Below are 18,626 nucleotides of genomic sequence, written 5' to 3'. Positions count from 1 at the left end.
GTTAACCTCAGTCAACAGGCTGATGAGGGAAACACCAAGAAGTGTAAATGTAGATCAGGTCGGCATCAATGATTTCCTGAGCTTGAAGACATCATCTGTGAGTGGATTGCTAACAGGAGAGCAAAGGCTTTGCTTGTGCGCAGGGCTGATATTCAGGCATTTGTCCTTGCAATGGCACCACAGTTAGAAATATCCCCAGAAGAATTCAAAGCATCACAACATTGTCTGGATGGCTTCCTTCAACGATATGGACTGTCTCTAAGAAGATCAACAACACTGTTCAAGCTGGAAGATACTGAAGTTATTAAATGTTCAGTTGCATTCAAGTCCTTTGTTGATGGCTTTGACTTTTCTAAATACCCTCTCTCCAACATGATTGTTTTGGATGAAACTGCAGTGTTTATGGGCCAAGGATGTCAAACAACAATTGATCAGAGGGGTGCCTCGTCAATCTACATTTCCTCCACTAGTTACAAGAGCGCACGTGTTACCTGTATTTTGGCAATTAATCTAGATGGAAAGAAAACCCCACCTCTAATCATTAGTAAGGTCAAGAAAGATAAGATTAAACGTGCACATATTGAACCGAAAAAGCCTGGTGCACACAAGCAGTTATAAGGAAGTGGGTCTATGTAATGCTGCCACTTGTTTTGCGAAGTGGCGAAAGAGGTCTGCTAGTCTGGGATTCAGCCAGCACTCACCGCGCTAAAGAAATGAAGAAATTCCTAGCACGGAGGAGAATAGATCAAATAATGATTCCCGCAGGAATGACTGCCTATCTCCAGACTCTTGATATTGCAGTAAACAAGCCATTCAAGGACCATTTGCGCATGGAAAATAGAATGGAGAGAAATCAGCATGGAAGCCTAGCCTGCAAGAGGTCGTGACTTGGGTGAAAAATTCATGGGATAAAATCACTGATAGCTGTGTTGCCAGTGCACTACGAGTAGGTTACTTGGATAAGCAGTGCTCTTTTAAGGCGAGCTGTATTGCTAGGCATGACAGATTGGGGCTAGTGGTGCTACAGGAAATGGAGTTGCAAGAAATTCAGGATGAAATTCGGGGGTTGGACACTTATGACAATGTTCCAGATGAAGATTACATGACTGTATTTGAATAACTGTGAAAGCCAAGGTGCAGATATTCTGAAGTTGAAATGTTTGTTGCACTGTTTATGTAGAATTCTCACACAACTGTCATCCTGTTATTAGAACTGTTGTCCAATAATAAAAAAAGTATGAGATAAATGTCAATTATCGTACATGAATAAATGTCGATTTTTGAACATGAAAAAATGATTTGTGTTCATTAATAAATGTCAATTTTTGTACATTAATAAATGAATAAAGGTAGATTGTTGTATGGTGTGGGTAAATAAGGCATCCCCTGACAATAAGCCCTAATGCGTATTTTGGCGGGAGAAAGAATATAAGATAAGACTCGGTCTTATTTTTGTGGAAATACGGTGTGTGTGTATATATTTATATATAATATATATATATATATATATATATATATATATATATATATATATACATACACACACACACACACACATATGGATGTAATTCAAAAGTTTGGATCTGTCAGAGTAGGCCAGGTCTTCAACCTACTTATCCCCAGCAATACTCTTGCTCATTTTTTTGGCGACATTAGTCAATGGAACCAAATTACCTAAAGCCAGTTTTAAAACAACTTTAAGTGGCTAGGCCTGACACAGCTTGCAGTCTATAAAGCATGTTCTTATTTTCATCTGTCCACAAAGCACAAGAGAATTTTCATGGTGTCCTAGATAAATTCCCCCAGCCAGTATGAATACATCCTTCGGTCTGCTTTTGTAATAGGCCACTCCTCTTGGGACCAAATCAATAAATAAGCAAACAGATGAATGAATGAATACATAAATATATATACATAAAAATCAGGTGATAATGTAGTTTTCTGTAGTACATTAAAAGCTTGAGCTGCCTTCTGTTTATTTTAGAGGCTATGTGTTAATTAGCTTTGTTCGGTAGTAAGCAGAACCAGACTGAATCCTTATTTTGTGTCATTTCTGTGTCGTCACTTGTCACATCAGTTTCTTTCTTTTTCTTTTTTTGATACAAAGAAATTAACAGTTCACTGTGTTAATTTACAGCCTTTGATGAACTAGTTGAAGCTTATGAAGAACAAGCCAGAGGTCTGCTGGATGGCGGAGTTGACATTTTGCTAGTTGAGACCATCTTCGATACTGCTAATGCAAAGGTTAGAAGAACTGTCTGCAAAGACACTGAAATGCGCTGTTTTACTAAACCTTTTTTTTATATTTATTCCCCATGCCTGTTGATCTAGTGAATTTGTCCATTTATCTACTTCATCCCTTTAACCAATGCAGTCCCACGTCGCCTCCTTGGGATGTCTCTTCTTTCCAGTGAAGACCTGCCTTTCAGTGGCCCACTTTATATGGTGATTTGAGGTAGAGGGTAAGATCATCCAGTTGTCTTCACAAAGGTTTTAGTATTACTCTAACTTTTCACCTCTCAGCATAATTGAAGTGAATGCTGCTGAGGGATGGCTTATGGTGCTGTCCCAGTGATGCATGCATGCTTTTCTGAATCTTCTTAATGCACTGTTAGTGTTCACGTGCTTCTTGGTGGATCAGTGCACATGCTGAGTCAGTGCTGTCCTTGTACCTTCCTGCCATGGTGTGGCGTTAACACTGTGATGGAACAGCCCCCTCTAGTGGGTTAACAGGTGTCTGTGGAACCAGATCAAAGTTTGGTTTGTCTTCTAGATCATCTTGTTTGGTCTGTTAAACAGTGAAGTCTGAGTTAAATTTTTAGATACGCCTTTCTCAGGCACCCCAAATGTTTTTAGAGTTTTATTCAGTGCTGTGTCAGTTTGCACTCCTTTACCAGAATGACTGTTATGTGGTGGTCATCACAACAATTGCTTTGTGTTTGTCAGGTATCATACCAGCGACCCTCATATGTCTTGCTCCATGGTAATACTCCCCCTTATGTTAGTCTTAGCCTTATGGTAGAATTTGAAGGCTTGTAGCTGAATCCAGAATATTACACGATGAATGGAGGCAGTAGATAACAGTAACGCCTTAAAATTATTAATTTCTATATATCATTTTCTTTTTGCTCTTAATTTAATCTGATTTCTAGATATAATTTTTCTTTTTGCTCTTGATTTCATCTGTGCTTCTGATGTTGATATTACTGTGAACTTTGGAAATGCATATATCTATAGTATTTGATCTTTATGTGTTAGTAGTGTTTTCTTTCTATGCCTGTCAGTTTTTCTTTGACACTGCAAACCATAATTATATTATTTAGAACAACAAAGACTTTTGAATAATAAAATAGTGCTTATGCAGAAGTGGAGTGCGTTACTTTGCTGCAGTTTCAATGATACTTTCTGTTGTACATGTTCAAAGTAAGATATGTATGAACTTAGTTGACAAAACATTTTAGTGACCTAATTAGGATGGCCTGCTAAAGCTGTCACAGAAAATATGTGCACTGTATTGCTATTTTCAGGGTGATGGACTTTTAAGTACAAGAATAGTGTCCTTTCTTCTGTGCTGGTAGTTTAACAGACTGCAGCTGTTAACAGTGGAGGAGGTCCTTGTCAGAACAGGACACTATTTATGTAATTTATTAGCATTATTATTATTTTGTCTTTCATCAGTGAGCACTGCTGACACTCACCCCCACATGCTTGCATATCAACTTGTTCACTCCCTCTTCCTAGTGTGTCTGTGCTACCTTGGCATAAGCTCTCATTGTGTGGGTCACCCTCTTTAGGGGAGAAATCCTTAAGGCTACAAGGGCCTTTTCATCAGAGTTGAGTCAAGAGGGCAGTTGAAACCATCATGTAACAGTTGGTGGTGTTTGTATCTCCCCATTGCGATGCATGTACATTATGTTTATTTATGTTTATTTATTTATTTGTATTTGTTTTCCAGGGTAGAGCAGTAATCTTCATGGACCATTTTCGGACTCGGCCCGGGAGTGGTGTCTGGTCAAGTGACATACTCATTAGTCACACAGTTAGGCAATGGAGGCTGTGAGACTCAAACCTTGCACCACTGGACCACAGAAAGCATCTCCTTAATCCTCTAAGCCAACTGACAGACATTTTTTCTGTGTGCACATCCTCACACGTGAACATTTAATCAGCAGTCACCCCATAGATGTAGTACAGTCCTGCATGTAAAATCCCATGTCTTCCATGAGGTTGCTGACTTTACGTCTGCTCCGTATAGATTCCCTGAGGAAGGAGAACTCCCTCATGGCTTGACTTGATTATACCTTGCTCAGCAAGTCTTCCAGGAGTGACATTTAGTTATAGACTCCACCTGCTGACACTGGAGTTGCATACATTTTCTCATTGTGACTGGGTTGGCAAAAATTAATTAATTTCTTCTTGGAAAACTGTCGACGTTTTGATATCCTAGCATAATAGATTATTTGAGTTCAGATAACTGTTATCACTAATCAGTATCCTTAACTGCTAAACAGTCCTGTGTAAAAAGTGTTTTTTTACAATGTTTATAATGGTGGTTATGAAAGTAATATCAGTTTATCTTATCCTGATAACTAAAAAGTGCTCTGTGATGTACAATATATATGTAGCATTGCCACAGTGCATGCTTTTAAGATAAGAAGCATTGTTTAACTTGATCAATATTCTGTTTTGTTTTGCAAATAGGCTGCAATTTTTGCCATTCAGAAGTTATTTGAAGATCAGTATGAGCCAAAGCCCATATTTGTAAGTAATATTTTAATGTTAATAGTAATTAACTGTGACATTAGTGATTTGTATTGGCCAGCTGTTTTGTTAACATTTTGTAAGTTTTCTTTGGTTCATTCTGATTAAAACATCTCCTACTGCTAAAAGATGCATGACTTAGATACAGTTTATTTTATTTTGCTTTTGTATACCATATTTGTTCAACTCCATTTAGTCAAAAATCCCCTTTCAGCAGAGGCCCATGGAGAGCTCCAAAATTGCAAACATTTTAAACATACATTCAGTAATATACACGAGCAGACATTAAATAATATACATGAACAGTTACAGATACATTTGCTGTTGAGTATTGAGCATTTGAAGAGGCGTATTAGTGGGTTTGTCAAGTAATAGATCATGTGATTAATGTTTAGAAATTCAAAGAAATTGAAGTGAGGGAATGAACTAGGTAGGGTGGAAAATGTTGATATTGTAGTTAAGAGGTGGGGTGTAAAGCAAGTCCAGAGACAATTTTATATATGTATGTGTATATGTATATATATATATATATATATATATATATATACACACATATATGTGTGTGTGTGTATGTAATAAGATTTATACTAGAAATGTAGAGGTGGGATGAACAGTGTCACAAAATAATGAACCTACATACTTTCCCTGAGTAAGGAGAGCTGGCTTGTGGCTACTTGAGATGCTATTAAAACTATTCAGGAGTAAGTGAAGACTGGTTGTGTGGTATAGGAATCTGAAAGAATAGAAATGGTTTGACAATATGGCAAGCTGAGGATCATCATCAACCCCCTTTTCCCCATTTCTACATGGGGTTGGGGTGTTGAGTCAACTGTCATCATCTTTCTCTATTTAATGTCACTCTCCTACCTTTTTTGACAGTTATGCCTGACTGTTGTAAGTCTTCTGCCACACAATCCATCCACCTTTTTGCTGGATGCCCACGTTTCCTCTTGTCTTCATCCTGTCTGTCTCAAATCTTCTTCACCAGTTTGCCTTCTGTTTTCCTACACATGTGCCCAAACCACCATAATATGTTCCCTTTTACCTTTTCTTCAGCTGGATCTACTTTGGCTTCTACTCTTATATCCTCATTTCTTTGTCTGTTCTGCCACAGTGTGCATCCGATCACCCATCAAAGGCACTTCATCTCCATCACCTCTGGCTTCTTCATCTGCTCTGCCTTTACTGCCCAGGTATCTGTACAGTACAGTAGTACTGGTCATACCACTGTTTTGTACAACTTACTTTTTAGCTTCTTTGGCATTCTTTTGTCATACACTTTCCCTGAGACTGTATGCCAGTTGGCTGCAGCCCCTCTGATTCTAGCTTTGACCTTTTCATTCAGACTTCCCGTCTCCTTAGCCACCCCTCCTGGATACTTGAAGCTTTTAACCTGTTCCATTGTTTTCCATTCTGTCTCATTTTTATTTATTTATTTATTTATGTATTTATTTATTTGACATTTGGTAACCGGGAAAGTCCATTTGGGTATTAAACCCATTTTTAGTGGAGGCTTGGGCAGAAAACCTCCAATACAAAATATATATATAAAAATAGAGAAGGCTCCAATACAAAATAAATAAAAAACAGAGTATAATATATACAGCATAGATTATAAAGAATAAAATATTAAGTAAAATGTGAAAATAAATAAGATGTTACATGAAAATTGAAAACAGTTGAAAACAAAAGGAAATACAAAAGGTAATTACATTTATACATGGGAGTACATATAAGTGCAATTAATAAAACCGTTTTTTTTTTTATTGTAGTGGTGTAGCAGAGAGTTGAATAGTAACATTTTATACATAAGAAGCATTTAACATATAGATAAATTACAGATGTTCATCGTGCATACAGCTGCAGCCATAACAGATGGGGTTATCCTGCCGTCAGGTGGGTCCTCGGTCGGCCGAATTCCAAAGTCTAGGTCCGGCGTCGTTTGTCGTCACTTCTTCCCTGACGTCAGTGTGGCAGGGGTATAAAGGAACCAGCCGACGCCATTTTCTTCAGTCTTTCTTGCCGCGCAGTGCCCGAAGCAGAAGCAGTTCGCAAGTGACAGTCGGCCAGCTCTTGAGATTTACGAAAATTTTTCAGCCAAAGTCTTCTTGAAAGCTAAGTAACCCCGTTGGGGAAACTTTTCTTGCCTCAGACCGATGTCAGACAAAGTTAACAATTGCATTTCATGTGGGAAGCAAATACCGCATAAGGATTTCCATTCCTTCTGCATTCCTTGCTTAGGCCCAGACCACGACGTTTCAGCCTGTCGTTTTTGTGCTAGATTCAACAAACGCACTATTAAGCGTTGGGCGGAGTTCGCCCAACACAATTTTGGTAAAAAATTTAATTACATTATGTCGTCGGATATTCCGACTCCAGTTTTGAGTAAAAGACGCAAAGATAAGGACCGACATACGAGGTCCGCGACTTCTACCGACACCACGCTAAAGCCGGCTTCAGGTGCTCCGGTTCTCAGCGAGGCACCTACGCAGCCCCTGAGTACCGATGCCGCTTCTTTAGTGGTGTCTTCTGTGCCCGAGGTCGCAGGCTCCTCGGCCCCTACTCCGACTACAGATACCGACGCCACTCTTGGCGGGGAAACTCAGACTTTAGACCGGCCTGCCACCTCTCAAGGTGTCTTCAGGCCTTCCTCTTTTTCCATTAAGGCTTTCACAAAATCTAAAGCAGCCATGAAAACTAAAAGACAAGCTCCACAGAGCCCCTGTCAAGGCCCCATGCCTAAAAAACAGATGCTCAAAATGGCTGAGGATTTGATTACTCTTATCAGGGGTTCTCAACCCCCCTCGGACAAAAGGCCCAGATTGGAGGAAGACTACCCTTCCTCAGACCAAGCCTCTATTACCTCAGAACATTCTGAGGATTAGGAATATTCATATTCCCCTTTTGAAAATTCTGATGCTGAGGAGTCCATTCCCTCGGTCTCCCCCCTTGAGGACTATTCTTTTGGGGAAACCTTACATACCTTGAGGGAACACTTTCACTGGGAAGGCCAAGATTACTCAGATTCCAAGAAAAGGCTCAGGGATTTTCTCTTGCTTCCTCAGCGCAGGCCTTTGGCTATCCCTCCTGTCTTGGATATTTTAGATGATGTGTACACAGAAGCCAGCCTCAACCCAGATTCTTTACCTCCAGCTCCTGTTAAACCTGACAGGTATTACCGGGTTCCTGATTCACACCAATTCCTATACAAAAGCCATGCTGCTGACCCAGAAACTATTTCACAGGGTCCCAAGGGAATTAAGGCCTCTACTGCCAAAAACCCATTACCTTCAGAGAGAGATTCCAGAGCTTTAGAAAGGTGGGGGAAAAAGGTATACACCTCGGCCACTTTAACCATGAGGGCATTAAACTGTCAGTTCCATATGTTAAATTATCAACAGTTTTTGTTATCTCAGTTAAAAAGCAAAATATCACAACCTGAACAACCAGACTTAAAGGAGTTGCAGGATTTGTTGCATAGTGCAGAGCAAGTGGGTAAACATACCTTGCAATGTGGTTTTGATGCTTTAGAGGCCTCATGCAGAGCTGCTGTTACAGGGTCTGTCATATGTAGACATGCTTGGCTCAAAGAGCAAACCTTACCAGATCATGTCAACGCTAAATTACTAGATGCACCTCTTCAAAAAGATGTATTGTTTGGTGTTACAGCTGAGGTGGTACTAAAGAAAATGGAGGAAAAGGCAAGATCAATGCAAACAGTGAAAGATTTCCTACAGGTACAACCTCCACGTTTCAGCAGAAACTGGCCTTCAAAAAATTGGTCCTTTCCAGCCACGGACACACCTCAAAGAGGTAGATACAGGCACCCGAGGGGTAGAGGGCAATCTCAAGGATCATTTAGAGCCAGACAATGGCAAGCACCTACACCAAGAGGTGGAGAGGATAGATCACAGTCATTCAGAAAGCAGACACAATGACTTTCCCCTTTGCATGCCAAGCAAAGCTTTAATGGCAGCACCTTTAGGCGGAAAACTGGCATTATTTTCAAAAAATTGGCATATTGTCACAAAAGACAAATGGATCCTGGACATTATAGACAGAGGCTACAGATTCCATTTTCACACCCTTCCAAAAATGAGAGGCATGCCAAACCTGCCACAAAATCAAAGGGCAGAGGCACAAAAACAAATTTCAGCTCTCATGGACATGAAAGCTATTCAAGAGGTACCTGCAAAAGAACAAGGTCAAGGTTTTTATTCCAGACTATTCCTGGTACCAAGGAAGGACAAAGATTGGAGACCTATTCTGGACCTATCTATCCTAAACACATATTTACTCGTACCAAAATTCAGGATGCTCACATTACAGCAGCTTCTTCCCATGCTGGACAAGGAGTTTTGGCTGGTAACATTGGACCTCAAGGAGGCATACCTGCATGTCCCTATCAGACAAGATTGCAGAAGATACCTCAGATTTCTTGCAGGTTCAACCCATTATCAGTTCTCTGCATTGCCCTTTGGCTTATCTACTGCGCCCAGAGTGTTTACAAAATGCCTGGCATCAGTAATTGCCTTCTGCAGACTTCAAGGGATACAAATATACCCATATCTGGACGACTGCCTGATCCAAGCGGACAGCAAGCACATACTTCTGAAACACCTGGCATTTGTAATAAAATTGTTGAGCTTTCTGGGATACACAGTCAACAAAAAGAAATCAAAACTAATACCCTCTCAAGCAATAATTTTCCTGGGTTCCAGCTTGAATACAAACACCCAGATGGCCTACCTCACGCCAGAGAAGCAAGGGAAACTATCTCAATACTTCAGAAAAATGGCAACCTTCACCAGGCTGACTGCAAGGAAAGTCCTGCAGGCTCTGGGATTCATGGCATCTTGCATCCTGCTGATCCCATGTGCAAAGCTGCATATGAGGAAACTTCAATGGTACCTAAAAAACTTATGGTCTCAGCACAGCCACAGTTTGGAAACAATTATACCACTCATTCCATGTCTTCAAAAGGAATTTCTGTGGTGGGGTCAAGCATGCCAAAGAAACATAGGTCTCCACTTCTGCATGCCTCAAGCAAATCAAATCATCACAACAGACGCCTCGGACTACGCCTGGGGGGCGCACATGTCAGATCAGTGCATTCAGGGCAAATGGTCCCAAAAAGAGAAGTACCTGCACATCAATCAAAAGGAAATGCTAGCAGTACAAAATGCTATTATGGCCTTCAAAGACCTACTGCATCCAGGCCAGCTATTGATAAGGACAGACAACACCACAGTGATGTGGTACATAAACAAACAGGGAGGAACTCATTCATATCCCCTGTGCAGACTAGCCATGTCCCTTTGGAACACGGCTCTGGAATTGCAAATCCAACTTCAAGCACAATTCCTGCCAGGGAAGGAAAACACGCTGGCAGACAACCTAAGCAGAAATATGACAGATCCACACGAATGGAAGTTGCATCCTCAAGTTTTCGCAAAGATAATTCAGGCATGGGGACGGCCAAACATAGATCTCTTTGCTACCCACAGAAATTACCAACTGAAAAAATGTTGCACAAGGACCTATCATCCACAGGCCTGGAAAGTGGACGCACTTTCTTTCAGTTGGACAACATTGACAGTCTATTCCTTTCCACCTCTTCCTCTGCTGCCCAAAGTTCTATTAAAAGCCAGAGCAGAGAGGCCAAAGATGATTCTCATTGCTCCAGACTGGCCAAGACAACACTGGTATCCACTCCTGAGGAGCCTGACGCATTCCCCACCATGGATCCTGCCTCTAGTGCCTCTTCTGTCGACCCAGCACAACTTCAAAACTCTTCACAGTCAGCTGAAAACCCTCAATCTAGCCGCATGGAGGATTCCTTGATTTCAATAAAAAACGTAATCCGGCACCATGAAGGTTGAAGTCTCCGGTGGCAGGAGACGAAAGCGCTTAATGGACATTCTATGAATTATTGAATTTGAGTTTTGTTCTTGGTTTTGTTATTTACAATAAATATTCATTAATTTCATTGGTCGTACTGTTCCTTTGAGAATTTAGGACAACCTTCATGGTGCCGGATTACGTTTTTTATTGAGGTTTGTTTTCTGTTTGCTGTTTGGTTACCAGGGATTCCTTGATTTCCGAACAGACCCTCCTCTCCAAGGAGGTGCAGGATGTCATCTTGGAGGCCAGAAGACCTTCTACTAGAAAAGCCTACTCCGCCAAATGGAAACATTTTTGTGCCTGGAATCAGAAAAAGGGCCAGAATCCTTGGGTACTAAATTTACCTCAAATATTACAGTACCTAGCTGAGATGTTAAACAGTGGACTTTCCTTCTCCTCCATCAAGATCCATGCTTCTGCCATTTCTGCACAATACAACACTGATCCTCCTTTATTCTCTCATCCTCTCTTAAGACAGTTCCTCAGAGGGGCTAAGAATATAAAACCCCCAAGGAAACCACCAGTGCCTGCTTGGGACCTCAACCTCATTTTAGAAAAACTGACCCTGCCTCCATTTGAGCCAGCTGCTTCAACAGAACTGCAATATTTGTCATGGAAAACAGCCTTCCTTCTGGCTATCACCTCAGCACGCAGGGTTTTGGAACTACAAGCCCTCATGGCTGTGCAACCTTTCATCATTTTCCATCAGGACAGAGTTTCCTTATGAACCAACCCTTCCTTTATGCCAAAGGTAGTATCCAGTGTAGCCTTGAATCAGACTATCCAATAACCTACCTTTTATCCTAACCCACAAAACAAAGGGGAAAGACTACTGCATTCCTTGGACGTTCACAGACAACTTCGTTATTATTTGGACAGGACAAGGCCATTCAGAAAATCAGACCAACTCTTTGTGTCCTATGCTACAGGTGCTCAAGGAAAGGCTATTTCCAAACAGACAGTCTCAAAATGGATAGCCCACTGCATACGCTTTTGTTACTCATTTCATGGAAAAACTGTACCTATAAGCATCAGATCTCACTCCACAAGGGCCACAGCTACCTCTGCAGCTTTCCTCGGGGGGGTTCCTACCAAGGAAATTTTGGAAGCAGCCACTTGGAGCTCTGTGCACACTTTCTCCAAGCACTATCACCTTTCACTATACTCTAAATCTAGAGCTGGCTTTGCCACAGCAGTCTTGCAGGGCATCCTTGCTCCTCCTAGTTCCACTTAGTGCCTGCCACCCCTTTTTAGCTTTGGGATTCTACCCATCTGTTATGACTGCAGCTGTATGCACGATGAACATAGTACAGTTTTGTACCTACCATAAATGTAGATGTTCAAGTGCTAATACAGCTGCAGTCCAGGTTTCCCTCCCTCCATCCCCTCTTGGGACAGGCCTTATGACAAACACCTCCTCATACAACCTGACTGGGGTATTCTTTTATGGTGTATTTGCTTACTAACCACTGTTCTTTGATTATATTACATTGCATTATTACATAAGTTTATGTTTTGCCTTCCTTCTGGGGGCACCTGACATCTGGGGCAAGAAAAACTGAAGAAAATGGTGTTGGCTGGTTCCTTTATACCCCTGCTGCACTGACGTCAGGGAAGAAGTGACGATAACTGACGCCGGACCTAGACTTTGGAATTCGGCCGACCGAGGACCCGCCTGACGGCAGGATAACCCCATCTGTTATGACTGCAGCTGTATTAGCACTCGAACATCTACATTTATGGTAGGTACAAAACTGTACTTAATTATATAACAGATTGCTGTGATATAAAAGAATGTCCTTCTGTTCATCTGTTGCAGTATTCCTGACATAAGGGAGTTGCCTGGCAAGGTGACAACCCAGCATTGGCTAGTAGAGCAAAGTCTTTTACTACCTAGGGTGTGTTGTACATCTGACATAGGCCACCAACAGATGTCAGCTGTAAAAGAGATATATGCGCACACTACCCTCAGAACTTCTTTGCTGTCAGTCATATCGCCAGTCCTGGATGTCTTTCTGCTGTTGGAATCCCTGCTTGATTAAGTTAAGTGGCCCATTGGGGAAACCTTTTTTTATCTTTTTTGCAGCCTTATCCTTCACTGAGGTTACATAAGGATAGTCATTCCCAATGCCCTTTTTGCCTCAGCACGACCACAAAAACTGCTCCATCTGTCAGTCTTTTGTACCCAAGACCCTCCAAAGTTGGCTATCCTCCCTGGCGATCTACTTAGAAAACCAACACCTTAAGCTTTTAGCGATGAGCACGGTGGATTCCTCCACAGACCTGACGACCAAGCCTGCTAAGCGTAAGGCCAAAAAACATAGGCCTGAAGCTGCGCCTCTTGATTCAGATGCCTCTCCCAAAGCACATGAGAGCTCAGAGACATGTGCCATCCTGGATCTGGACCCACAAGCCAAGCCCGTTTCACAGGCTGCCTTGGTACCAGACACTTGCACGTCCAGAGAGGCAACTCAGACGTTGACTACCAATTTCTGGGGGAACTCAAGCTTATTGTGTCAGAAGGCCGTAGGGGAGTTACCCAGATTATCGTTAGGAAGGTTGTCGACTCAGATTTGATTGAATGTAGGCCTACGTCTGACCCACCTACTTTGCACTGAATGGATACTTCAGCAAAGAAGAAACAAAAAACTAAGCATGTTACCCCCCCGACCCACAGAAGGAATGGCAAAACTTTACTCAAGGCATTCTTAAGGCCTTCTTGGTGCTTAGGCCTTCTTCAGGTCGCCCTGCTTTCCCTCTGATCTGGCCTACTTCCCCACAGAAAAGACTTAGGCCTCAGGCCACCTCTGAGGAAGATTATTCATCTGAAGATGATGATGACTCTTTGGATTACTCTTTACAAATCCCGTCTCCATTAGATTGTGCCTCCCCTAAGAGGATTTTAGTTGAACAGAATCTCCTTTGGAAGAGATTTCTTTTGGGGAGGCTATCTCTGGAATGCGTGACCACTTTAGATGGGACTGTACAGAGATGTCTGAGATCCAAAAACTTTATTATGGCCTCCTTCAAGTACAGTCCCCTAGTCCTTCAGTCATTCCTCCTGTTATACCGGCTTTCTAGGATGCTTTTGCATCCACTTATACTCATCCAGACTCTCAGCCTCCAGCCCCTAAAAAAGCCAGACAGGTACTACAAGGTACCCAAGGATTGCCATTTTCTATTCAAGACCCCAGTTGCTTATCCTCTGATAAGGCTTCCAGGTCCCTTCCTTCTGCCTCCCTCCTACCTTCGGATAAGGATAGCAGACATTTAGAGAGGATGAAAAAGAAAATCTATACCTCAGCCCCCCTGGCCTTCAGAGCTCTAAACTACCGGACACACATGATCAAGTACAACTTGGAAATCCTCTCTCAGATTTCTAAACTTATTTCAGACATGCCAGACTCTGGACCCTGGCATTCTCCCTCATTGCTACTTCCTCTCAGGTAGCCAGGCACTCTTTTAAGGGCAGCTATGATGGTATAAAAGCCACTCCGAGAGCTGCGGCTTCATTTTCTGCCTTCAGAAGATTTGCATGGCTTAGGCATCAGCCCCTACCTGAGGACATTACGGCAAAACTAATGGATGCTCCCTTGGACAATACTGCCCTTTTTTGTAAACTCTTTGCAGAACATTTTGAAACTCTGCAAGAGAAAATCAAGGAACTTAAAGACCTTAAGCACATTCTGGTATTCCCTGTGCCTAAATTTCACAGGAACCACCCTGCAAAACAAGTCTTCACACACAGACAATGCAGAACCCCACAAACAAGACACCAGAAAAGGCCTAAGAAGACTCAACAGTTTTCTAAAACTTATGTCTTCTTAGATGGCTAAACAGCCCCTTCCTGATTGGATGGCCTCCTCATTGTGACTCCTCCAGCAGTCTGCCCTCTCCTCCCCTTTCCCAGTGCCTTACCCTATCCCTTCCAACCTGGGAACTCATCACATAAGATTTTTGGATGTTAAGCATCATCAAGAGGGATACTTCATCATCTGGAAAAAGGTGCCTGCCTTCAGGGTATACCCCTACCTCTGAAAGATTAGGTCCCCATTTTCCCTCCAGTCCTGCAAAGTCTGCTAGAACACGGCACTAACAAACCTGTTCCCTAAGACAAGAGGAAAGAGTTTTTTTACTCCTGCTTATTCCTAGTTCCTATGGAGACCCATACTAGACCTCTCCTACCTCAATGACTTCTTCATAGTTCCCTCATTCAAAATGCTTACTCTGCAAACCTTTTTCCCTCTTATCCTCTCTTAAGCATTCCTAGCCTCCACAGACATCAAAGATAATTATCTCCATATTCCCATTCACCCCAGATACAGGAAATTCCTGTGGTTTTCTGTGGAATCCTTGCACTATCAGTTCTCGGCTTTACTTTTTGGACTCTCCACTACCCCGAGAATCTTCACAAAATGTCTAGCTCCTGTGGTAGCCTTTTGAAGACTGGATGGGATCCTAATCTTCCCCTACCTGGACGACCTTTTGATTCAAGCCAGTTCTCAAATGGAATTGAACAAAAATCTCCAGTTAGCAATTGCCATTCTGCAAGGCTTGGGATTTACCATAAATTTCAAAAAATCATCCCTGATCCTATCCCAAGATCATACCTTTCTGGGGTGCAGATTTCAAACCCAGAGCATGGTGGTGTCACTCTTACCTACCAAGGCACAGGTGATTTCTCTGCTCTTTGCAGAGATTTTCCCCTTAGATCAGATGTCTGTCAGGCAATTCCCGAGAATCTTGGGACTGATGGCATCCACCATGTCTATGCTTCCTCTAGCAAGGTTACACATGAGGTAACTCCAATGATTTCTCAAGTCAGTATAGTCTCAACATGCCTACCCTCTAGAATCCTAAATCCTTCTTCTACCCTGTCTCAAGAAGGAGCTCCAGTGGTGGATAACACATCTCTCTCTACATCCAGGCCTCCCCATTCACCCACTGCCACCAACTCAAGTCCTATTCACAATGCATCGGACACGGGTTAGGGAGCAGCCCTGGATCACCACCCAGTTCAAGGACAGTGGCCACCCTGATGAGGGATCATATAAACATCAAGGAAATGAAGGCATTAATCCTTGCTTTTCAGACCTTCCAACCCCTAATCAGGCCAGGGAGGTTCCGTATACACACAGACAACATAACAGTCTTGTGGTACATAAACAAACAGGGGGGACCAGTTCTTACCTCCTTTGCAGACTAGCCATGCAGGCCTGGGATCTTGCACACCTCCTAGATGTATCCTTCCAGGCGGTGTACATCCCTTCCAGTCAGAATGCTGTAGCAGACAGTCTAAGCAGATCCAGAACACAAGCCCACAAATGGATGCTTCACAGAGATGTGTTCCTGGACATTGTCCACCAGTGGGGTATTCCACAGATAGACTTGTTTTCCTTCCCCTTAAACAAACAACTCCCAAAGTTTTGTGCCAGATGACCCCATTCTTAAGGCATGGAGAGTGGATGCCCTGTCAATCCCCTGGAAGGGGGAATTCCTGTATGCAACCCCCCCCCCTTACACTCGTTCCAAAAGTCCTGTTGAAAATTAAACAGGAGAAAAACAGTAATCTTGCTGGTGACTCCCTATTGGCCAAGACAACAGTGGTTCCCCTTTCTCCTAGCTAAGGGCAATCACCACAGGTTGCCCCCAGAGTGGACCTACTAACACAGAACAAGGGCTCACTCATCCTCCCACACTTTGAGACCCTCCAACTGACCCTGTGGGTGATAGAGCCCTGATCCTTTTCAGACACCTTTATTCTGATGACATGCTTCAAGTCCTGCAGGAGGCCAGGAAACCCAATACTAGAAAATCTTACCACTCTAAATGGAAGAGGTTCTCAATTTGGTGTCTTGCCAGAAACCAGGACCCACTAAGAGCAGACCCACCTATGATTCTGTCCTATTTTTTAATTTCTCCAAATCTTTTGGGTTTTTAACACCATGGTGGGAATGGACCCCATTCCTAAGATAAAGTACGATTAAAATTCATGAAATTAGTATTGTTTCAATCCTTGATTAATAGCAAATGTGCTCTTCACAACACCCGCAATATGCCCAGAAATTACTCCTCCTGCAATTCGTATGGGGTTACATGTATTGGTAACATATCTAAATAAGACTATAGATTCTTTTTTTATTAGACCCGTTGCTTTTACTGATATTGGAAATGTCTGGGTGTCTTTCTTCCACATTGCTCTCATTTCTGCCTGCAAATTTTGATATTTTATGACTTTGTGTGTCTTTGTACACAAGGCACTGTAATCACTGGATATAGTGATGATCAGTGCTACTTTTGTCTTCTTTTCATGGACCACTATATCTGGTTTTCTCACATCTATCTTTTGAACTACTGGTAATGGGTGACCCTTGTGATGTAGACTTCATCATTTTCTGTGATGCTTTGTGGCTTATGTTTCCAGTGTTTGTGTTTTTCAGCCACTTCAATACCATAATGTTTGCACAATCCCCAGTGCAACAGTCTTGCCACATTATTATGCTTTTCAGTATACCGTCCTTCTGCCATTAGTATATCACACCCAGCAACAAGGTGTACGACTGTTCCAATTCTGTTTTACAAAACCTACATTTGTCTGTTTCTGCCACATGTTTAATGGACCTTGTAAACCAATGTGTGCGTAGCCCACTATCTTGTGCCACCAATATTAAACTTTCATCTCTTGGTTTGAATTTGCCTCTCCTTAACCATTCCTGCATTCAGTCCAGATCAACATGAGGTTCTTCCAGAAGTTCTCTGTACTTGCAACTATATTTATGCACTTTCCACATTTCTTGCCTTCTCATCTGATCCTTCACCTTATAGTCTTTCTTTTGTTTTTTGGCACATTCAGTCGCGGCCTGATTTTTATGTACTTCTGGTTTGATTTCCATTCCTGCTTGATGCCAATATGCTTCTGCTAGACTGAGCAGGGAAGTCATCTTAGATTTATTCCCCTCATGTTTCAAAACTTTCACTTTGTGTGGGTTTTGTGAGGTCAGCAGATATGTGTGCAGTCCCATGATTGCAGATCTATACATGTAATCAGTTTCAAGGAGGCCCATACCTCCTTCAGAACAGGGAATATATAATCTTGGTATGCACTAATTTTTGTAAATCATTTGGTGAGCATGAAGCATCCTCCTTATTTTCCTATCTAATCTATCAAACATGTTTTGGGGCCAGTCAATCACTCCAAAACTGTAAGTGAGGACAGGAAGAGCAAATTGGTTTATAGCTTGAATTTTATTCTGAGATGTCAACGCTGTTTTCAGGATTAATTTAAGTCTTCTAAAATATTCCTTACTAAGTTTTATTTGCATTTGTTCATGTTTATTGTTGATCCTTCATCAATTCACAAATATTTATACACTCCCTCCTGCTGAAGTTCTTTTATATCTCATTCTTGACCTTAACTGATACAGTTTTCCTGCTTTAAAGGTTGCTTTTGCACATATCAAGACCAAATGACATTCTTATATCATCTGAAAAACATTTGATAACTTGCAGTTGTGCTTTAAATCATCGACAAAGAGAAGATGAGAAGTCTTTACACTTTGTTGTTTTCTAGGAGCCAAATTATAGCCATGACCTAAGCTGTTAAATAGACAGCTTAATGGGTTAAGGGCAAGGCAGAATAGCAGTGGTGACAAAGAGTCACCCTGGAATATCCCCCTTTGAATTTTTATCCCTCAGACAGTTTGTCCTTAATGGCTTAACTGCAAAGTGGTCTACCACTGTTTCATGGTCACTGTAATGTAGTCAATCAGTGGAGGGTGTGTCTTATACATTTTTAAGCACTGTTTTATCCATGGATGTGGAAAACTGTCAAATGCGTTTTTGTAGTCAATCCATGCCATACTTAAATTCTTCCCCTTTTTACAGGTCTCCATTACGACTTTATTTAACAACAAATAATCCTTTGTTCCATATGACTTTCTTGTATTGCCCTTTTATTCTGT

The 18,626-nt window shown here is 41.9% G+C and overlaps 1 protein-coding gene across 2 annotated transcripts in view; it reads left to right on the top strand.

Moving 5' to 3' along the window:
• Positions 1 to 18,626, top strand: part of MTR (5-methyltetrahydrofolate-homocysteine methyltransferase) — a 1,755,520-nt gene that overhangs the window by 381,742 nt on the left and 1,355,152 nt on the right. For both annotated transcript variants that reach the window (XM_044059073.1, XM_044059064.1), the window contains exons 6-7: positions 2,138 to 2,244; positions 4,702 to 4,761. In XM_044059073.1, coding sequence (XP_043915008.1) covers positions 2,138 to 2,244; positions 4,702 to 4,761 — 167 coding nt within the window. The remainder of the gene's footprint in view (positions 1 to 2,137; positions 2,245 to 4,701; positions 4,762 to 18,626) is intronic.

The sequence above is a fragment of the Protopterus annectens genome, chromosome 1.part2 (assembly GCF_019279795.1).
Source record: "Protopterus annectens isolate FY-2018-M chromosome 1.part2, PAN1.0, whole genome shotgun sequence".
Classification (NCBI taxonomy): Eukaryota; Metazoa; Chordata; order Ceratodontiformes; family Protopteridae; genus Protopterus; species Protopterus annectens.
This window is presented reverse-complemented; position numbering and strand designations above follow the sequence as displayed.